The sequence below is a fragment of the Pan paniscus genome, chromosome 12 (assembly GCF_029289425.2).
Source record: "Pan paniscus chromosome 12, NHGRI_mPanPan1-v2.0_pri, whole genome shotgun sequence".
Lineage (NCBI taxonomy): Eukaryota > Metazoa > Chordata > Mammalia > Primates > Hominidae > Pan > Pan paniscus.
In genome coordinates this window covers 58,014,803-58,037,712 of record NC_073261.2, presented here as the reverse complement: position 1 = coordinate 58,037,712, position 22,910 = coordinate 58,014,803, and the positions used below count along the sequence as shown (strand labels likewise).

Below are 22,910 nucleotides of genomic sequence, written 5' to 3'. Positions count from 1 at the left end.
TTTGGGATGTTATGTCAGTGATTTGATGGATCAGATTGGAAAACTAGATGATGTGATTTATGTTGTAGCCAACATAAGGGCTTAATTGAATGCAGCATCAACTTAAAATAACATGTCCCATGGGTGTGCAAGAATAGATAATAGTAACTGACAGTTCTGCTTTAGATACGCAGTTTTGATCACAGTGTAATTTTCCTTTGAATTCCAGCCATACATCGTATGTGAAAAGAGAAATTTGAGGGAAAGGGGAAGTTAAAAGAGATGCCTTCACTTGTAGGGAGTGTCTGAGAGGGGTTCTAAACACAAATATCCGATTGCCCCAACCCTCAGCCATTGGTTGTAGCTTCTTTCTGTGATGCTGGGTATACACAAGAAGGCACACCTCAATTTGTGCATTCATCACACTGACCTGGAGGTCACTCTCTCCCATGTTAGATTGTGAACTATTCGAGAGCAGAGATAGGGTCTTGTTTATTTTTGTTTTTATTTTTATTTTATTTATTTATGTATTTTGAGACAGAGTATTGCTCTGTAGTCCGGGCTGGAGTGGAATGGTACAATCTTGGCTCACTGTAACCTCCACCTCCAGGGTTCAAGTGATTCTCTTACATCAGCCTCCCAAGTAACTGGGACTACAGGCATGTGCCACCAAGCCCGGCTAATTTTTATATTTTTAGAAGAGACGGGGTTCACCATGTTGGCCAGGCTTGTCTTGAACTCTTAACCTCAAGTGATCCACCCGCCTTGGCCTCCCAAAGTGCTAGGATTACAGGTGTGAGTACTGCGCTCAGAGTTGCTTAATTTTACATCCCAACAACCAGGCCAGTGTTGAAAGCATAGGAGCCATTCTATCATTATTTGTTGAATGAACGTGTCCCAAATAAAGAAACTTGCCTAAAATAGACTTCATAGAGACCAAAGTAACTTCTTAAGTCTTAAGAAAAAGTAATTTCAACAGGGGTAGTCATTTTTAGATGATCATGTAGAATATATTTCAAAGATTTATTATTATTTTTTGGCTTTCAAGCAAGCCCAAGGGTTGGCAGGGACACCTGGAAATAGAAGACTAAAGGGGGAAAAGAGGGACAGCAGGCACCTTGGAATAGATGTGTAGGATCTCAGGGTAGAAAGAGATGTTACAGATTTAATACAGCTTCTCATCTGCGGCTTGCATTTCTTTTATTCATCTGTTAACAAGCATGCTTGAATACTTCTCTTGTTAGGGAACTCACTAATTACATTTTCTCTCTTAAGTTACGCAGAAAACTGTTTTCCTGAAACCTCCACCGGCTGGGACCTCAAAACAATCCAGGCATTCACACCTGCTCTACCTGTTCCTTTATGGGCTAAAACCTAGTTAGTTCCTCCAACAGTTAGAGAGATGATACCATCTTGGTGTTCTGCTTTGAACAGGCTCTGGTTTACCTGCAGCTTTGAGGTCACTTGAACTTAGTATAGTTCTCCAGGAGCACCTGATAAGCATAGAACTGTAAGGAATAGGTACTATTTAATGAGTGATTACTATATGCCAATTACTGATTTAAGCAATTTACATGGATTGTTTTCATCTCCCAACAAAGCTGAGAAGTAGATATCATCATATCTGCTTGCCAGAAGGAGAGAATGAAGTTTAAAAACTTTCTCAAGGCCACATTACTAGAAAGTGGCAGAGTTGGGATTTGAGCCTGAGCCATCCAGCTCCAGAGCCCATGGTCACCTGCAGGCTATGCTTCGTTTAGAGACAGAATTATCATTTTCCTTGCTTTCAATCTTACACTTCTCTGTATACAACCACAACGAGTTTAGGTTTTTTTTGACAGCCCACATCAAGCTGCTGACTCATAGAGCTCCTTTTTTCCCACATGCCCATTTCCCACACCTTATAAGTCTTTAAAAAATATTATTAAAGAGAAAGGCTGTATCTTATTTAATTTCAATTTGCATTTCTTTGATTGCAGTTGAAGCAATCAATTATGTTTTGTTGGACCCAGCTTTTATTCGTTTGAGAATTGCTTATTTATATTATTTGCCCATTTAAAAAATTGGGAGTGTTGCTATATTTCTTATTGGTTCTAAAGAGTTTAAAGAATTAAGGATATTAATTTTTAATCATATGATGATACAAATATCTATGCATTTTCATTTGCTTTTCAGTTGTTGCAGTTTTTTAAATATAGAGAAGTTCATTTTTTTTTTTCTTGAGATGAAGTCTTGCTCTGTTGCCCAGGCTGGAGTGCAGTGGTGTGATCTAGGCTCACTGCAATCTCTACCTCTTGGGTTCAAGTGATTCTCCTGCCTCAGCCTCCCAAGTAGCTGGGACCGTAGGTGTGCATCACCACACCCAGCTAATTTTTGTATATTTTTAGTAGAGACTGGCTTTCATCATGTTGGCCAGGCTGGTCTCAAACTCCTGGCCTCAAGTGATCCACCCACCTCAGCCTCTTAAAGTGCTGGGATTACAGGCATGAGCCACTGCGCCCAGCCGAAAAGTTTATTTTTAATATGGTTAAATCTGCCGTTCTTTATGATTTCTTCTTTTGATGTCATGCAATGTCAGACTCTTAGGTGCTAAATTATACCAGTCCCATGATGATGAACAGGTATTTACCAGAAAACTTCAAATCTGACTCAGCATCCCATTGTGGACATGTACAGGTTTTGGCATATAATGGGTGAAAACACACATATGCTACACACACACATGCACACACACAGACAGACACACATACACACAGCATATGGATATATATGTGTGTGTATATATATATATCTCCATTGAAGTGAAATAGCTAGCTAAGTGGTCTAAAGAAATCGATACAGATTCCAGAATGACTCAGTGTTATACAAGAACCAAAATGAAAATGACATCTGAGGGGAAGGGAAAAAACATAAAATTGAGAATCAGGAGACATGGATTCTACATTAACTGGTCAGATGTACTAGGCCAATCACTTAACATTAATTGTTCAGATGTGGTAGGCCAATCACTTAACTGGGCCTCCACTTTTTTTTATCAATATGGTGACAGTGTTGGTAGATGATCCTAAATTTCTCTGTCATTTGGACATTCCATAATCACACTTTCAGGTTTGCTCTTGGGTGAGCATCAAGTGGGTTGGGGCCAGAAAAGGAAAAATTTAGGAATGGTCAAGGAGAGGTGCTGCCAGGTTACCCGAGTGAGAAACTGGTAGCTGCAGTAGTGGTGAAGAGGAGAGAAAAACCTCCTCAAATTCCATCATCCTGACCTAACCCAGCACTATCAGGCCTGGAAGGATGTTTAAGCTTTGTAAGTGGTCAGATTTCTCTTGTTTCATAAAGTATCAGCCTCTTCATTGTGCATAATGACCCTGAATCCCAAATGACACATCCTCCTCAGAGTCAGACCCCGGAGGCTGCACTTGATTTAGAAAAGCACAACGTGAAGGTTAGTTACATATGTATACATGTGCCATGTTGTTGTGCTGCACCCATTAACTCGTCATTTAACATTAGGTATATCTCCTAATGCTATCCCAACATGGCACATGTATACATAGGTAACTAACCTTCACGTTGTGCACATGTACCCTAAAACTTAAAGTATAATAAAGAAAATAAAAAAAAAAAGAAAAGCACAAACTCATATTGGACAGTTGGCTCCAGAGGCTTTGTCTACTGAAGGCATGCAATGCCGGCTTATCGCTACTGATGCATCCCAATTTCAAAGTCAAAAGCCCTGAGTGATGATGGCAGTTAATAATCTCAGCTATTCCTGAGGTTGAATATTAAATATTAGGTTTAAAAGGGATTCTGGCAATCATCTAGTGCAACTTTTCATTTCTAGCTCTGAGAACATGTCTTTCTTTTCTTATTTCCAGGTATTTTTAAAATTTTTTATTAAATAGATTTGTCTATGTATTTCACTAAAAGTATATTCTAAATTTTAATACATAGCAGAGTCATATGTTACTCATTCATTTAATAATTTTCCCAAGTTATTTTAAAAGTTAAGCCCACAGAAAAATGAGGAAACTAGTACCATTATTCATATACCATTTACCTAGATTAATCAATTGATAATGGATGGGCACATTTGCTTTGTCTCTCCCTATCTCTGAATTTCTGTGTAAATAAACACACATATCATTTTAGGTTGAGATAGTTGAGAGTAATTTGCAGACATCACGCTACCTCACTCCAAAATACTTCAACATACATCTTCCAAGAAAAAGGACATTTTCCTATATAATCACAATGCCATTATCACATCTAAGAAATTTATTACTGATAAAATGCCATTATCTAATACACCTTTTACATTCAAATGATGCCAGATCACTCAATAATATTCTGCATAGCGGCTTTGAAAATAATCCACGATTCAATCGAGGACAATTCATTGCATGAATATGCTGTTTTTCCAGTGATTAAGTGAGAGAAGTAACTAATGTGGAATAGTTTCCTTCCATAGAAGCAACCTGCAGGGTGGTGTTACTATAATCACTGTATACCCCTCCATGGAGTTAACTAACAGGACCTGGAGTTAACAACTTTGTTTTTTAATTGAAGGATAACTTACAATAAGGTACATGAAGGGTGTCATAATTTTTTACATACCTATACCTCATGTAATCAACACACAGATAAAGACAGAGACATTTCTAGTATGCTATAAAGTTCCATTGTTCCCTTCCTAGTCTATACTCCCATCCTCGGTAACCATTATTGTAATATTTTCTCATAAGCTATGCCTGTTGTTGAACGTCATATGAATGTAATCATACTCTAAGCACATGTTTTGCCTGTTTGCTTTTCACTCATCACCTATGAGATTTATTTATAATGTTCCAGGTACTAGCAGTTCATTTTTTAAAAATTGCTAAGTTGTTTTCCATAGTATACATTTACTGTGTTAATAATGGATTTATATATTATATTATACAGTTTACTTATTCCTTCTCCTGTTGATGGGCATTTGGGTTAGTCTTTGTTTCTGGCTATGATGAATAAAGGTGTCATGAACATTCTTGATGAAACCTTTATGACAATATGCATTCATTTCTCTCAGATCTTTGCCCAGGAGTGAAATTGCTGGTGCAAAGGACATATATGTGTTTAGCTTTAGCATAAAACCACCAGATAGTTTTTCTGCATTGGATGTGATATTCTGCACTCCTGCCAGCTATGTTTGGTACTTCCAGTTATTCTACCTCCTTGTCAAGTCTTATTCTTCTCTGACTTTTAAAATGCTAGGTACTCTAGCAGGTGTGTAGAGGTATCTCATTGTGATTTGAATCTGCATTTTCCTGATAAATAATGATGTTGAACACTTTTTCATAAGCATTTGGATGTTTTCTTTACTAAAGTGCCTGCTCGATACTTTTTGCTCATTTAAAAATAGGATTGTTTGTACTTTTCTTATTGATTTGCAGGAGTTCTTTGTATTCTAGATATGTTTCAGTTGTAAAACAGAAAGGCATTTTACTGGAATTATTTCATGTGTTGGCACAGTGTCTGATCTTGCTCATTTTTAAAAGGGGAAATAATCCAGTGTTCGTCTGGAATAGTTATTCTGCCCATGCAGAAAAGAGATAGGGTATTTTAATTTGGAAAATTATTTTAGTAACTAGAACAAAGGAAATGTTTGGACAAGCAAAGTGATAGTCCCACAAGTATTTATCTTTGCATAAATAGTCTTCCTTTTGGTCAACTGGACCTTTATATAGAGGCCCTTTGTATTTTGAGATAAGCAGCAGGGTCTCTTGGGAACTGGATGATAATTCTATTTTGTGGTAGCCATGACAGGGTGATATCATGGGTTAAAGAATAGACCTTTGCCAAATTCTTCCAAAATATAGACCAGAAATAGAGACTTCCCTGTTTTAATCAGAATGGTCAACTTATTGCTAAAGGGGCAGCTGGCATGAACCCAAACTGAAAACATTTTAAGTAAGGATTTTTTTAAGGGCTACATTAATGTGGATAGCCTCATTCTGGCATTATAGACCTTTTGCAAGTGATTTTCATACAACTTAGCCATGCCTGCACACAAGGCTGCTGTCTGAGTTTCTTTTTGACATTCATATTCAGATAAAATCTGATTAGCCCAAGAGATGGAAGCAACTGCAGGGTGCATGCCACCACTTATGACTGCTTTGCCTATGGGAGACACGGCTGTTGGATCACGACACTTTTCCACTGAGTCCAGCCTAAAGCATCCACTACTACTCAGTCTGAATTGACACTTGAGATAGATTCTACTTGCCATTCTTGAGTTGAACTGAACTCAATGGGCAGGTTTGGGAGCAGAAAACAAACCACATAAAGTCAGCCTGAAATGTACCAGGGGAGCTTATGGGTTGACTGTCACTGTATATACATTTTATCTTAATTAAAAAAAATTCCAGTAGAATGACAGTCCTCCTCTCCCCTGAAGGCATCCTTCCTGCGCAGCCTTGTGCAAATGTGGACCACCTGCCTCCACACTGGCCAAAGCTGAGCTACATATTGTCCTGCAGAGATCTATAGGATCATTTTAGGAAATATTGTCACACTTATTGTGTCTATTTTTATGTTAATCATTTCATTATGTCTTATTTATTCAGTCCTATCTATTAATTGATAATGTGATCTTATTTTTAATTTTTAATTTTTAAAATTTAAATTTTTATGGGTGCATAGTAGGTATATGTATTTATAGGGTACGTGAGATGTTTTGATACAGGCATGCAATGAGTAATAATAACACCATGGAGAATGGGGTATCCATCCCCACTAAGCATTTATCCTTTGTGTTACAAACAATCCAATTACGCTCTTTTAGTTATTTTAAAATATACAATTAAGTTGGCAATAGTCACACTGTTGTGCTATGAAATCGTAGGTCTCATTTATTCTTTCTGTTTTCTTGTTTTTGGTACCCATTAACCATCCCCACCTCCCTGCAGTCCCCCACTTCCCTTCCTGGCCTCTGGTAACCATCCTACTCTCTGTGTCCATGAGTTCAGTTGTTTTGATTTTTAGATCTCACAGATAAGTGAGAACGTGTGATGTCTGTCTTTCTGTGCCTGGCTCATTTCTTTCAACATAATGATCTTCGGGTCCATCCATGTTGTTGCAAATGACAGTATCTTCTCTTTTATGGCAAAGTAGCACTCCATTGTGTATATGTACTACACTTTCTTTATCCATTCATCTGTTGAGGGACACTTAGGTTGCTTCCAAATCTTATCTATTGTGAACAGTGCTGGAACCAACATGGGAGTGCAGATATCTCTTCCATATACTGATTTCCTTTCTTTGCAGTATATACCCCCCAGTGAGATTGCTGGGTCAAATCGTAGTTCTGTTTTTAATTTTTTGAGGAACCTCCAAACTGTTCTTCATAGTGGTTGTACTAATTTACATTCCCACCAACAGTGTAAAAGTATTGCCTTTTCTCCACATTCTCGTCGACATTTCTTATTACCTGTTTTTTGGTTAAAAGCCATTTTAACTGAGATGAGCTGTTATCTCATTGTAGTTTTGATCTGCATTTCTCTGATGATCAGTGATGTTGAGCACCTTTTCATATCACATTTGCCATTTGTATGTCTGCCTTTGAGACATGTCTATTCAAATATTTTGACCATTTTTTGAATGGTTTATTAGATTTTTTTCCTCTAGAGTTGTTTGAGCTCCTGTTATATTCTGGCTATCAATCCTTTGTCAGTTGGGTAGTTTGCAAATATTTTCTGTCATTCTGTGGGTTGTCTCTTCACTTCGTTGACTGTTTCCTTTGCTGTGCAAAAGCTTTTTACCTTGATGTGATCACATTTGCTTATTTTTGCTTTGATTGTCTGTGCTTATAGGGTATTGCTCAAGAAATTTTTGGCCAGACCAATGTCTTGTAGATTTTCCCCAATATTTTCTTTCTTTTTTTTTTTTGTTGTTGTTTTTTTAATTATACTTTAAGTTTTAGGGTACATGTGCACATTGTGCAGGTTAGTTACATATGTATACATGTGCCATGCTGGTGTGCTGCACCCACTAACTCGTCATCTAGCATTAGGTATATCTCCCAATGCTATCCCTCCCCCCTCCCCCCCCACCACAGTCCCCAGAGTGTGATATTCCCCTTCCTGTGTCCATGTGATCTCATTGTTCAATTCCCACCTCTTTTCTTATAGTCATAATGTGATTTTAATTACCACCGTTCATTCCACAAATTATTGATTGAACACCTGACAATATGATGGTGAAGTAAGTTCTTGCCCTCCTGGAACATATAGTTGGGTGGCAATAGTTGACAGGGTGATTTTACACACTTTATATATAAAACATGTGTATACATATGTATTTAAAGATATATACACTGTATAATGTATATGTACATTATTCACATATAAGCATATGGCATGCATTATACACTTATATATACATATTTTATACATGATCTAAATCTAAACTATGCTTTAAGATGGAATTATTATCTCTCTCTTAGAAAACAAAAAGCCATGGCTCAGAAATATTAAACATTTTACCCAAAGACATGTACAGCTAATAAGTGGTTGACATGAGGCTCAAATGTAGGTTCGAGTTTTGACCCCAAATCATAGCATACACTGAAGTATCCTAAATACTTCAAGCATCATTGGATGACATGTCATACAATAATGGAGGAGGCCTGCAAGTCTGAGGCAGGCCGGATTCTTCACAATCCCAAACCTTATTCCACCAGAAGAGAAACCAAAGGGAGGTGTGTTTCCTCACAAATACATTCATGCAGATCCTCAGGGCCTTCAGCTTTCCCATTCATTACTCCACATGGCAACTGGCTAAATATTTTTGACTCTTCCCCATTGGGATGATAGTGATACCAGTTCATTATCATTTTTCCAAGAATAGAGAGGATGAAAACTCAAAGCATGGAAGACATTCATACATGGCCATCTGTCAAGATACTTAATAATACAACCTCTCATTTGTAGAGCACATTCGAACTTATAAAGTCTTATCCAAATTATTTCATTTCATATGTGCTAGAAATCTCCGAGGTAGTCATTCTTATCATTTTAGTGCTGGGAACTGAGCCTTAGAGAGGGCAAGTGGCTTACACAAGTGTGAGCAGTAAGAAAGTCATAGAACCAGCTGGGCGCGATGGCTCACACCTGTAATCCCAGCACTCTGGGAGGCTGAGGCAGAAGGAAGACTTGAGATCAGGAGTTCAAGACCAGCCTGGCCAACAGGGTGAAACCCTGTCTCTACTGAAAAAAATAACATAAATATTAGCTGGGTGTGGTTGTGCACACCTGTAATTCCAGCTACCTGGGAGGCTGAGGTGGGAGAATTGCTTGAACCTGAGAGGCGGAGCTTGCAGTGAGCTGAGATCATGCAATTGCACTCCAGCCTGGGTGACAGAGAGAGAACCTGTCTCAAACAAATAAAAATAAAAATAAAAATAAAAATAAAATAAAATAAAGAGACAGAGAGAGAGTGCTTGAGCTAGATCATCTAAGATTCAGCCAACCATCTCAGCAGTGTTACCAGAGCTTGTAAGTGAAGGCAGATTTGGGGTAAAATCAGCTTTTATTTATATGTGTCTTCAGTGAGTCAGATTAGTTGGTTTGCAGGCCATATTTTGAAAACCACTAGGCTTTAGAATATTTAATTCTTTCTCCAATTCTGACTAACCCTCCCAAGAATTGAAATGTTCTAAAACCCTGAAAAATGAAAACCCTTCCAACTGAACACCAATAATTATCATTTTTATATTTTTCTCCTCAAAATAGGCAGTTAAACATGTAAAAATAAATACAGACTTCAAAAAAAAAAAAAAAACTATACTCTAAGATCATGTGTCAGATGTAGTTTCAGAAGCAAGATCTGCCTGCCGGCAGTTCTTACACATAGTGGGGGTGAGAATGTTTCTATGAGGTGGGTCCTTTGTGGTTCTTAATGGTGTGAACCAGCCGTGAAAAGGGAGGTGCAGGGGAAATCATAGCAGGAAAGGGTTTGGGTGGGGGTGAAGTAGATAATAAGAAGGATTGGTTGCTCTTTTCAATGAAGTGTGATAGCTGCTAGCATTTGGGAGTTTGGGAAATGATCTTCTTTTGTATTATTTTAATGAACATCCCCTGTGTGCTCAGTATCATGAACCAAGGAAAGTACCTGATAATGTAATTGCCATGGAGAAGGAAAGATAACCATACTGAAGACAATTAAAGAACTATATGAGGAAATATATAACAAAGTTCCAGGATGTATGGCACAATCAGTGAGAAAAGCAGGAGGCACCCCTGAGATCAGAGTGGGTCTGTGCAGTTCGGGAAGCCTCATCAATGAGGTGGCTAAGCTGAGCCTTGAAGGATAGGGAGAGGTTAGGCAAGGTGAGAAAGAGGAGAGGGCAGAGTTGTGGAGGAGTATTCCAGAGAATGGGGTTGGCTTGAGCAAAGAGCCGGGAGTAGAAATGAGAATGGCTCCCCAAGTAGCCACTGATTTGAGAGGATTTGTGTTGAAGGAGCAGAGATGATGTCACCAAACATTTTAAAAACCAACTGTAAGTAAATATAGAATCTTTCCTGTTAGGAAGAAAATACAGTCTGCAAAGAGCCCTGTCCATCTCAGCTCTTTTGGTTGTCATTACAGGGGAGCGTGTTCAATACGTGGAAACCCATGTGGGTTGTATTGTTAGAAGACGGAATTGAATTCTATAAGAAGAAAAGTGACAACAGCCCCAAAGGAATGATCCCGCTGAAAGGCAGCACTCTGACTAGCCCTTGTCAAGACTTTGGCAAAAGGATGGTGAGTTGACATCATGAGCTGCCGTGAACCCCTGGTCAGGCACTCAACTTTTGGTGCAAGCATTGCCTACAATGTGGGTGGTGCTCCTTGGGCTGGTCCCTCTCATCACCACCCAAACCCCTGGCATTTGGGTTTCTCTTGGCTAGAAGAGGTTTAGGCCAATGGCCTCTGCTTCATGAGGGACCCCAAGCCCTTGAAATAAGTCATTTCTAATGGGATGTGTTTTGATTTTCAGTTTGTGTTTAAGATCACTACGACCAAACAGCAGGACCACTTCTTCCAGGCAGCCTTCCTGGAGGAGAGAGATGCCTGGGTTCGGGATATGAAGAAGGCCATTAAATGCATTGAAGGAGGCCAGAAGTTTGCCAGGAAATCTACCAGGAGGTCCATTCGACTGCCAGAAACCATTGACTTAGGGTGATTTTCTGTGTTTATTTCTCTTTACCCATTCCTTCTGAAAGACACAAACATAGCAGATCCTGCTCCAAGGCTTGCTTTGACCACCTCTGATGTTGTATCCACTCTGCCAGGTCAATACTGGCACTTGGTGTACTAAAATGTTTACCTGGGTCTGAAGGAGTGATCCAAGGCCTACTAGCTGAGGAGAGGAGGCGAATGGAGTACAAATTCCCTCATACTGGGTACCAGAGAGAGAGAGAGAGAGAAAGAAACATCATCATTGCATTTATAACATAGCCATAATAAGTCAGTCTTGAAATAAAGCTTTAGGATCTTTAGGTAGAAAGGAAAAAGCAGGGGCTATGCATCCAAGCAAGCAAGGTTTCAAGTTCAAGTTCATTCATTTACACACTCAGGAAGGGCCAGCCAGGGTAAACACCCATCCTGGTGGAAGCCATTTATGTCCTGACCCAGTTTAATGGCCGCCGATGTTGGTTGGCTTGGAATTGCAGGTGATAGTTGTAGACTAAAGGTGGTCAGAGGCCAACAGGAAGATCTAGCTCCTGACAGAGGTTGGGAATGGGATTTCTTCCTTCCTGAGTATCTCACATCTTTGGTCACATGAGCCCCTTTCTCTAGGAGTCACTTTCTTCTTGGTAGTTTTGCTTTTTTGTTGAGCATTCCCTGAAGCAGGAGCCCTGTTGAGAAGAATCCCATGCCAGCTGCTTAAAATGTCCAACAAGAATTTTGTTTTTATGGAGGGTGGGGTGGGGAGAAGCACTGAGAGGAGCCTAAAGACATCCCTTCTGCACTTCTGCATGACGACACAAGACTTGGCATGGCACAGGAGTTTGACAAAGTTTGTGAACTGAGCTGAGTGAGACTCAGCAGCCTCCTTCACCACAAAAGCTTTTTGGCAAAGAGCTCCAAGGAGGCACCTAGTGCAGCTGCAGCTGCTGATGGGGGCCATCGAGTGACCACAGTCCTGGCCAGTGCTGTCAGAACTAAGTGGGAAAAATGCTCGGGCTATAGGGAGCCACAGGCTACATGGAAGGGGCCTTCTGTTTTGTTGCTTAGAGCTTCTCTCGTAAGGCTATCTTTGATGTATTACTTCAAGGACAAAAATGAGAACTTCTCACCATTTTGCCTTATATCTCATCATTTTAAAGATAAGACATATGCTTAGTGGAAGCATTCACTTTCTTAAAGGCAAATGTCTACCACAGATGGTCCCTTGAAGAGCATTAAAGAATTGGGATATGAGGATTGAGGGACATTAAAGATGTAGAATGTGTAGAAAATGGACCCTAGGAACCTTTCATCTTTGACCTCTAAATTGGGGCAAATTTCCATCCCAGGCACCAATAATTAAATCAACAAAGAGCTGAACGAATTTAAGAGAATTTAGGAGACGTTAAGTACCTTCCAGCATTGCTAAACGCTGTGCAGGCTACAGAGTTATGCAGATATGAATGCTGCCCCTCCACTACTTATGATCTGATGGAGGGAGATTAAGCTCAGGGGATACCTGGGGTGGGGGAGCTTGTGCTCACCTCCCAGAGAGAATTTACCATTCTGAAATGTTCCCCACTCATCCAACTGGGTTTTTTGTTTGTTTGTTTGTTTGTTTTTTTATCTCTGTGCAGTGCCTTATATTTGTCCATGAAAGACACTGAAAAAGGAATAAAAGAACTGAATCTAGAGAAGGACAAGAAGATTTTTAATCACTGCTTCACAGGTAAAAGCACTTGCAGGCCTGAAATAGGGCAACTGGGAAGGCGATATGGAGTCCTCCTTCGGCCTCGTCTGTGAGGTGGGGGTATGAAGTATGGGGGTTGGAAGGGGTCCCAGAATGCAGCCTGGTGAGCCTGAGGATGAAGCTCCTACAGAGTGAAAATAGAAAGAAGTTTGTTGTTCAAGCTAACGATTTTGTTCAAGCTTTATTTGTTCAAGTTAACATTTGTTCAAGCTAACGTTCCAATCAAAGGATTTTTTTTTCTCAATAAATGGCATTATGTTGAGACTTGCTAGAAATAGACACAGAATTGGATAAGATGCAACCCTTACTACGATAAACAGGGATTAAGGCATACAATGTAAGTTTTAAATGACAATATGAGGGCTACCAGAGGCTGCACAGGGTCAGGTATTAAGTGTTATGAGTTTAGGTAGTATGGTGTAGTGGTTAAAAACATGTCCTTTAGAGCCAGACCACCTTGGTTCAAATTCTGGCTCTGCAACTTACTAGTTATAAAACCTTGGCTCAATAACTTAGCCTCTCTGTGCTTCACTTTCTCTGTCTATTTAGTGGGGATAATCACAGTGCACCTACCTCATAGGTTTGCCATTATGTGTGTAGAGTAGTGCCTGGCACACACTCAGTGCTATATGGTGCAAGCTCAAGTGGTTATTGTGTTTTAAGTGGTCACATGTCTGTACAACCAATTCCAGGGGTTCAAAAAAAGAGAAAGAGCTCAGGGGTTGATGGGATGAATAGGAGGTGGTACCCAAATTTGACCCTGAAAGATGGGTAGAATTTCATTAAATATTTACAGGAGGATTTTTGATGAGGAGCCAGGGCAGAGGATGAGCAGAGGATGGGCAAAGGATGGTGAGGACAAAGTTATGAGGCAGACATATGCAGAATATGCATCTAGAAAAAGAAACTAACCAGCCTAGTAGGGCTGACGGTTCATCAGGGGGAGCAAAATGGGATGTATAATTTGGTACTAAGTTTGTCAGATACCAGGCCTGGCTTTCTTATGGTGACAGGAGAGATCAAAGGAAGAAAACTCTGAGCTGATACAGCAAATGTGGAATCTAAGAGGATGTGCCATCAACAGATAATCCATGAAATTGGTCCAGGTCAGGATCAGCAAGGCTAAGGGGAAAAGGCTTTGATCACTGACGATGAGATAGTCCCCCGTGGGAATAAGCCTCAGAGTCAAGGCAGCAGCCCAGCATCAGACAAGGCAGGGCTGAGATTTGGGATCAAGACACCAAGCTGTGGGTGGTGGTATGAGAAAGTGACAAGAACAAGGGAAGTTCCCAACTCTATCAGGACCGAGGTCACTGCAACAGCCTTGGGCAAAGGGAACAGGAGGGCATTTCAATGTAGACTTGGGCACCCAATCCAGGTCAGACTGATTTCCACTGTAATGTGTTACTGAGTCCCAGACTATTGGGCTGGTTTTTTTCTTCTTGTTCTCCTTCTCCTTCTCCTTCTCCTCCTTCTTCCTCTTGTTCTTATTCTTCTTTTCTCCTTTTTCCTCTTCCTCTTCTTTTTATTTGAGACGGAGTTTCACTTTTGTTGTTCAGGCTCACTGCAACCTCTGCCACCCGGGTTCAAGCGTGATTCTCGTGCCTCAGCCTCCTGAGGAGCTGGGATTACAGATGTGCACCACCATGCCTGGCTAATTTTTGTATTTTTAGTAGATTCAGGGTTTCACCATGTTGGCCAGACTGGTCTCAAACTTCCAACCTCAGGTGATCTGCCTGCCTTGGCCTCTCAAAGTGGCCTGTAATCCCTAAGATTACAGGTGGGCTAGTACTTCTTAAATCCTTCTTGTTGAAGGCCAGGGTGGGTTTTGGACATTTCTATGGGTGGAGCCTTCATGGGGGAGTCAGGTGGCCTCGGCTGGGAGATGAAGGCTGTAGCAGAGACTGGGACCCAGCAGTGCTGACACATGATGGAAGACCTTAAATGTCCAATGACAGGCAGACTAGACCAAACTTGTCTTTCAAGCTTCAGCATGCCTCACTGAGTGAGCATGGATGCAAGGGTTAGAACACTTAAAAGTGACAGCCCAGAGCAGTTGTAACTTTGGCCTAAGATCACTCAGATTCCCTGAGCCTTAATTTTCTTATCCTTAAAATGAGGACTGCAATTACCACCCTGCCTCTTTCACAGGCTGCTATGAAGATAAAAAGAAGAAATGCAGTGTCACTTAGTTTATCTTTGTAGAGAAAGAAAAGTGAGCAAAAGCCTTTCATACATGAAATTCACGGAAGGCTCGCTATCCAACTGCTGTCACTCCTGTTTTGAGGGCGGCATCCCTACTGCTTTTGCCTGGATGACAGGACAGGCAGGCTGTCATGTTGACTCCCTTGTTGGCTACATTTGTAAGGAACACACTGCTTTTTATTTTTATTTTTTTAATTGACACATAATAGTACATATTTATGGGGCACAATTAATGTTCTGATACACATATACATTGTGCAGTGATCAAATCGTGGTAACTAGTGTATCCATCACCTCAAATATCTATCATTTTTTTGTTGTAAGGACAAACATGCTGTTTTTAATACAAAGCTTCATTGTAACCTGCTAATAATCCAATGTATGGGTCAATTTCATTTTCTTCTCTTTGCAATCATCTCTTGAGGCAGAAGGTTGCTTAAATGACTTCTCGAGGTCCCTGCTAGACTCTGCAAAGTCATGACAATCAGTGCAGGTGATGTCATCAAATTTTAATTTAGGACATATATCCATCACATCATTTCCTATTTAAAAACTTAAAATGATTTCCCATTAGCCAAATTTCTTACTGTGCCATCAAAGCTCTCCCCACCCACCCTTCACCTCCCTCCTCCTCTTATTTCCTTTTGCCTTCTTTCCACCAACTCCTCCCCTGCCCCATGGGGCTGCTTTATGCCTGAGTGCATCTGTTCACACTGCTGCCCCCTCAGCTTGTGCTGGTTCCTCTGCATCCTGCTTCATATGCTTGGCAAACGCCTACTCATATTTTAAGCCTCTGCCCAGTGTCACTTCCTCTATGAATCTTTTCCTGACAGTGCATGCACAGCCCTCTTCTCTCACCTCCTTCACCTCTTTCACACCTTCAGATTTGACCCAGTAGTCTCACAACTGACTTATAGCAGAGCACTTGTTACAAGACTTATTTATTACACCCATCATGCCCTTTTACACTCCTTGAGGGAATTTCTCCAACACCCAGTAGAGTACCTAGCATCGAGTAGGTGCTCAGTAAATGTTTGTTCATTAATGGGATAAGTGAGTGGGTTAGTAAAACCTATTTCTTTGATGCATGTGTTGCTTTTTTTTTTTTTAAGACAAAGACTTTATTTTTTTATTTTTAAAGTTATTATTTTTTGAGATGGAGTCTTGTTATGTTGCCTGGGTTGGTCTTGAACTCCTGGGCTCAACTATCCTACTGCCTCAGCTTCCAGAGTAGCTGGGACAACAGGTGTGCCACCATACCTGGTCTTGTGTTTCTTCTTAAGCAGCATGTAGATGTTCTTAAAAACCCTTTACATAGTTTTTTGTTTGTTTGTTTGTTTGTTTCTAGTGGGTATCTATCCCACTTATTTTGTTTTCTCTTTCTTGAAATAACAGGGGAGACGAGACAAGTCAGACCTGTGGGTGCGCTGGAGTCAGTTCAGGGGTGATTGTCAGGGGCTTGCTCTTCGGTAAGGAGAGTTAACCTTCCCTGTGCTGGTCCCATCTAGGTAACTGCGTCATTGATTGGCTGGTATCCAACCAGTCTGTTAGGAATCGCCAGGAAGGCCTCATGATTGCTTCATCGCTGCTCAATGAGGGGTATCTGCAGCCTGCTGGAGACATGTCCAAGAGCGCAGTGGATGGAACTGCTGAAAACCCTTTCCTGGACAACCCTGATGCCTTCTACTACTTTGTAAGAAAAGCTCCCCAACTCTTCTTCCTGTAAGGGAGGCTTCCCTGAGCAGATTCTAGATTGATTTCAGTTCATAGACATCTATAGAGCGCTGTTAGGCAGCGGGTAGGGAGGTCAGCCAGGAAGAACAAGGGAATACCTGAAGCTCCCAGGCCCATTTAGAGCTTCTGTTATACCAGCATTTCCCAACTCAACAGCTGCCCTCTCTACAACACTCGCCCTGTCCAAGTGAATTTGTTATTATAAAAGGATACTACTGTTTACTTGAAAAAAATTTTTTAAAGGACATTTTAAAGTTTATTGTTTCCTATTTATTTATTATTATTTTTTATTTATTTAGATGTAGTCTTGCTCTGTCACCCAGGCTGGAGTGCAGTGGTGTCATCTCGGCTCACTGCAACCTCCGCCTCCCGGGTTCAAGCGATTTTCCTGTCTCAGCTTCCCGAGTAGCTAGGATTACAGGCATGTGCCACCACACTCAGCTAATTTTCGTATTTTTAGTAAAGACAGCGTTTCACCATGTTGGCCAGGCTGGTCTCGAACTCCTGACCTCAAGTGATCCACCTGCCTCTGCCTCCCAACTATCTATTCTTATTCTAAGCAATAATTCATTTATAAAACTGTCTTAGACCCTAGTCCATGGCAAGCATTCTCTAAGACAAGAAGATACAGCCACGTAGACAAGCGTACTGGAGGGACAGGCAAAAATCCTGCCCTACTGCAGCTTCCTTTCCAGACAGGAGTCTATAAATCACAGGTTTGATGTATTAAGTGCATTATTCCAAATGTATGTTAAAACACATGACTCTTAATACAAAATGTGTCCACGGATGTCACTTCCTGCAGTCATCTTGTGTACCTCCCACAGTATGCTTACCCACGATTGGGAAACAGTATATTATACAATGTGAACCTGTTCTTAGGCCACGTGAGCAATGGTGGATTTCTTGGGGGATTTTGGCAGGTTTGTTTCTATCTTGGATCAGAGCACAGAATTTAGGAAGTTACCTAAGAGAACCATTCTTCTTATAAACATGAAGTGAACACCCTAGAGGGTTTCATTTCACTTTAGGGGAAGTTCCACAGTCTGTTTTTTTTTTTTTCTTCAGTCCTTTGATCTGGTCGTTTATAGCCATTTCAATGCAGGATTCTAAAAATACCCATCACAGGATTCTAAAAATACTCCTCTTCCTCGGTCTGATTCATCATCTACTTTTGCTGAGCAAGTCCCACTTCCCTCATAACCTCAGGGGAAAAGGCTGGACACATGCTGTCACTTTTCTCCAAGAGGGGGCTCAGTGGCAAATGTTAAGCTAGTGATAGTATTGCGAATGAGAAATTAGCCTGCCCTGCTTTCAAGGATGTGACCATGACATCCCAAGAGAAGGAAGGCTTTGAAGGCAGACATGTGCCTGGTTAGGAAGATGGAGCTAAAGTTAGGATACAGCTTGGGAGACCCTCCAGAATAAAAGGATATTTACAAGATCACACCTGAGTGGAGACAAGAAAGGAACAGCCCCGGAAGCAAGTAAAAGGAGGAGGAGAAACTCGCTCATCAAGGACCTTTGAAGTTCAGATTGGGATGTACACAGGAATGGAGGAAAAATGAGGAGGCTGCCCTCATGGCTGGAGGGGAGGGGGAAATGGAGATGGCACAAGTTGCAATGTGCCTAAGACTGGTGACGTTAGCTTGCTGTTTGATTTTCCAACAGCCAGACAGTGGGTTCTTCTGTGAAGAGAATTCCAGTGATGATGATGTGATTCTGAAAGAAGAATTCAGAGGGGTCATTATCAAGCAGGGATGTTTACTGAAGCAGGTGAGTGGCCACCACTGCTCCCATCTAGCCTTTTCCCTTTACAAGGTCCTGTTTGTTTCTAAGTTACCCAGTGACTTTTGGTTTGTTTGGTTAATAGTCAAGCAGAAAATGAAACCCACAGAGTGAAAGATAGATGAGTAGCTCTTTAGATATCAAAGTGGCTTTAGATCAGGAAGATTGAGTTTGACAGGGCAGAATATGTCCCTAAAAGTAGGAAAATGCCTCTTTTATCAATATCATAGGGAAAAAAAGGTGTTTCAAGAAAAATATGGCCGGAGGAGGTAAATTGTCTAAGAGATGCCATCCAAAAGACAAAGCTGTCTCATGGTAAAAGTACTTCCATTTTACCTGTCCCTCCTCCCTTCAAAGCAACCAGGAAAACAGGAACAGGCTACACTCAGAAGAGGAACAGAGTACACCACTGAGAGCAAAGAAGAGTCATTCTCAGTCTGTGCTTAGGGCATGACAAGACCAAAACCTGGGCATGCAGAGGCCAGTTCACAGGAACAGCAGGCAAAAGTCAAATGCAGATTGAGGGCATGGACAGAGTCCTGGGGGGATGTCCAGGTGTACACAGGTACAGGCCACCGTCAGTCTTGGAGGCAAGGGCTGGAGAGTGCTGAGGAGCTCTAGCCGGTTACCAGGTGCCAAGGCATATGATGCCAAGAGGTAAGAGATGGGCAGGGGCCAAGATGACTGAGGAAGCCAGGACCAGTACCTGGTGGAGGAAGTCGCAGGAAGACATGAGAATATTCAGGGGGAAGCTAGTTGATACTTGCACAAGGCATCTTAGAGGCCAAGGCTGCTTTGCAGGACCAAGGTCTTGCCTTCCTGGCTGCACTGTGAGCTGCCTTAAAAGTGCTGCTGAGTATATAATGGAGAGAATCTGTTGCCATCAGGAGATTTCCATGTACTGTCTATAGGCTCCACGGGACTGGGGGATTTGATTTATTTCATGTTAGGACCCTGAATGTCCATCTTAGTGATTAATGGAATGGGCAAGGAGGGAAGAACCAGAGAAGAGCCCATATTTACATTTATAAAGAGGGACTCTGGGCTGGGCTAGCTGAAAGGAGGTATAGGTATGGATTTTGAGTTTCACTGGGGGAAGTGGGACATTCGAATGGAAAAATTACCTTCATATCAGGTTTTAAGAGAACAGTGTCCTAAGAAATATATGGCAAGGATTTATAAAGAATTCATGGACTATTATAGTATTTTTTTACGACAGGGTGACCAGCTGGCTAGATTAAAAGAAAGGCATGGGGCAGGGCCAGCCTTATGCCGGGAAGGCTCAGGCAGTTGCCTACGGACAGTTTGCCCGCTGCTGCTTTCTCGTTGGTTTTGCCAAATATTCCTATGTTCCTGGCTCTTTGATTGCAGGTGCTGGAATGTGGCTGTTAAGACAAGAAGAGTAACTTGGGAGGAAATTTCTTTATTTTGTTGATTTCTTCCATAATTCTATATTGTTATCAGTTATTTCGTTGATTGGGCAAACCCTAATCTAGAATGGGGCTCTTGGAAAGCCAAGGATGAAGGCTAACAAAGAGTAGATAAAGTTGGGACTGGACTGGAGCCACATCTCAGTGAAGCAGCCCAGTAGGAGACCTGGGATGGTCAAAAATTGTGTGTGGGTAATGAGTGTCTGGATGTATTTTGAAGACAATAGGGACAAGGATTGAACTTATGTGTTTTCCTTTGCCTTCCTTTGTCTGGCCTTTGATAGGTACAATTTAGCCTTAGCTAGCTCGGTTGGTGCACATTTGAATCTCCCAGGGAACTGTTAAAACTGCATGCCAGGCCAATTAAATCAGAGCCTCTGGATTTTTACAGCTCCCAAGTGATTCTGATGTGCAGCCAAAGCTGAGAACCACTGAGCCAGCCTTTTTCTTAAAAGCTAATTTATTCTATTATCAGTATACAAGTTAAATAGTCTTTCTTAGAAGCTTCCTTTTTATGTGAAGAAAACAGAAATCTACGTGCATTCAGGAATTTTGTTCTTTTACAATATTCTTTCCTTTGAATTTTTTTTCAGAGGTTGGGGAGCAAAAACCTCTCCGATTTGAATTGACACTTCCCCTTAATGTTTCTAATCTCTTAGCTCAGTGGTTAGTAACCATAGTTTACATCAAAATCATCCAAGGGATTTTCAGAATTTTAAAAACTTTTTCTTAAAATTCCAAAAGTAAGCCTCCCTTGTGTTTACTGCTGGGAGTTAGCCAGGATTAACTTCATAGAAGGCTTGTTATAATGAAGGATACCTGTGCTCCACACCTCACAGATGGGAAGTAGCTGTGGCTAACTGGAGGCCATTATCCCTGCCCCATTATTTTCTCATCCCAGGATAAATAATCCTACTTGGCAGCAAGTTTGAGGATGAATGATCTTAGATTATATTCAATATAATCCCTTTTTACATAATTGTTTCTGTTATGACAATGAATAAAGCATCTGCTTGCTTAATTCTCAACCACATTTAGATTCCTTGAGGGAGAGGAACAATGTGTTATATATGCTTCTCTTATATCTGCTGCAGAGTTCAGCATTCTTCTTGATTTATCATAGGCAACGAACACTTGGGGAGCTAATTAAGTCAAATATAAGTAGATGGCTTTGACAGTTCAGTAACAATTCTTGGAAACCTGAGGCATACATGCATTTCTTAATACTCCTTAGAAAATGCTCATTAAGTGAAAGATGACCAGAAATGTACCTGCTAACTTCCAACTCTTCAACACGTCACATTGTGATGTCAGTGAGGGCTTAAAGGGAATATGGTGGTTGGCTGATTTCACATCCTCCTGTTACCTTCCTCTTCCGTTGGCTCATAATAAGTTGGTGATTGTCCAGCAATTGCATAATACAGCATGACATGTGTGTCTGTCAGTGAAGAGGAAATGGTATGGGGTGGCAACTTTAGTGTCGTTATTCTGAAGGGCAACATTAGTTAAGGCAAAGAGCAGCAATGTACACTTTTGGAAGTCTATGCTTTGCAAAAGCCATTTTGGACATGATATAGCAGGTATGAATATTTTCTGTCCTTGCATATGACTCTGCAGGGGTTCCAGCTCCATCCTTCAGGAAGTAGAAAGTTCTTTGGAAATGAGTTCCTTCACCAAATGTTTTGCCAAAAAACTTAGGCCCATTTCTGAAAGCTTCCTTGAAGCACCTCTGGATTTATGAAGGAGGCACTGTTTGCTAAGACCACACATGTTTTATTGCTTTCAGCACAAGTAAAATGAAAAATGTTGGAAAATTTGTATACATGCTTGCCAATATGTGGCGCTTTAGAAATCACAAATAATATTTCTTGTATTGGCAAGATAGAAACTCCATATCTTTTAATATAATACTATTTTTGGCTTCTGGAGTTAAGTCATTTGAATTTCCTGTGGGAAATCATAGAGTCAGGTTTACCATGACAGTTTAAAATCTGCTACACACTAATGGAAATAACTTGGTAACTCACGGCAAGTACAAACAGGTATGAAGCAGCTGCTATATGCCAGGCACTGTGGCCCTGGGGAACAAAGATAAGCAAGACACAAATCCTGCCCTTAAAACTCAGTCTAGACAATGTCAGTGTTTAATTCTGTTGGGAAAGGCCAAGTCGTCACCTTCTTTCTTCTTCTTCTTTCTTTCTTCCTTCCTCTTTCCTTCCTCCTACCTTCCTCCCCCTTTTCTCCTCCTCCTCCTTCTTCTTCTTCTTCTTTCTCTTCCTCCTCCTCTTCCGCCTCTTCTTCTTCCTTCTTCGTCATGTCTCTTACAGCAACAGGCATTTCCATTCCTACTGCAGCTACCTAAGGTTTAGTTCCTAATGATTTTATGCCTGGATTGTTGTGATCCTTCCCTAATGAATTCTTTTTTACTTATCATCTTTTCCTGGGCTTTCCTTTAATCTAGCCAGCTGGTCCATCCTGCACTTTGTCACCATATTAATCTTCTTAAAATGTAATTGTAATTCTTTCACTTCCTACTCAAAAGCCATCAACAACAAACCCTGCCTTTTATTTCCACTAAATCTCTGTCCACTTTTCCCACCTTGCCTCTGCTACTCTTCATGAGCCCTACATTCTAGCCAGACTGGTCTTATTCATCAACACCTGAGTATGTCTCCTGCATTCCCACTTCTGCTCTTGTGTTGTCAGTTGTCCTCCTACCCACCTTTGTCTTGCCCATCTAAATCCTGTGTCCCACATGGATAAGTGCAGGTCTTTATGAGGCTTTCTTTGATATCCAAAGCCCACAATTACATATTCCCTACTTAATGCCTTTG

The 22,910-nt window shown here is 40.9% G+C and overlaps 1 protein-coding gene across 1 annotated transcript in view; it reads left to right on the top strand.

The window, feature by feature from the left end:
- PLEK (pleckstrin) overlaps positions 1-22,910 on the top strand; it is a 32,382-nt gene that overhangs the window by 4,755 nt on the left and 4,717 nt on the right. Inside the window, exons 2-6 of the mRNA XM_003830916.4 lie at positions 10,606-10,761; positions 10,997-11,178; positions 12,807-12,898; positions 16,633-16,817; positions 18,530-18,634. Coding sequence (XP_003830964.1) covers positions 10,606-10,761; positions 10,997-11,178; positions 12,807-12,898; positions 16,633-16,817; positions 18,530-18,634 — 720 coding nt within the window. The remainder of the gene's footprint in view (positions 1-10,605; positions 10,762-10,996; positions 11,179-12,806; positions 12,899-16,632; positions 16,818-18,529; positions 18,635-22,910) is intronic.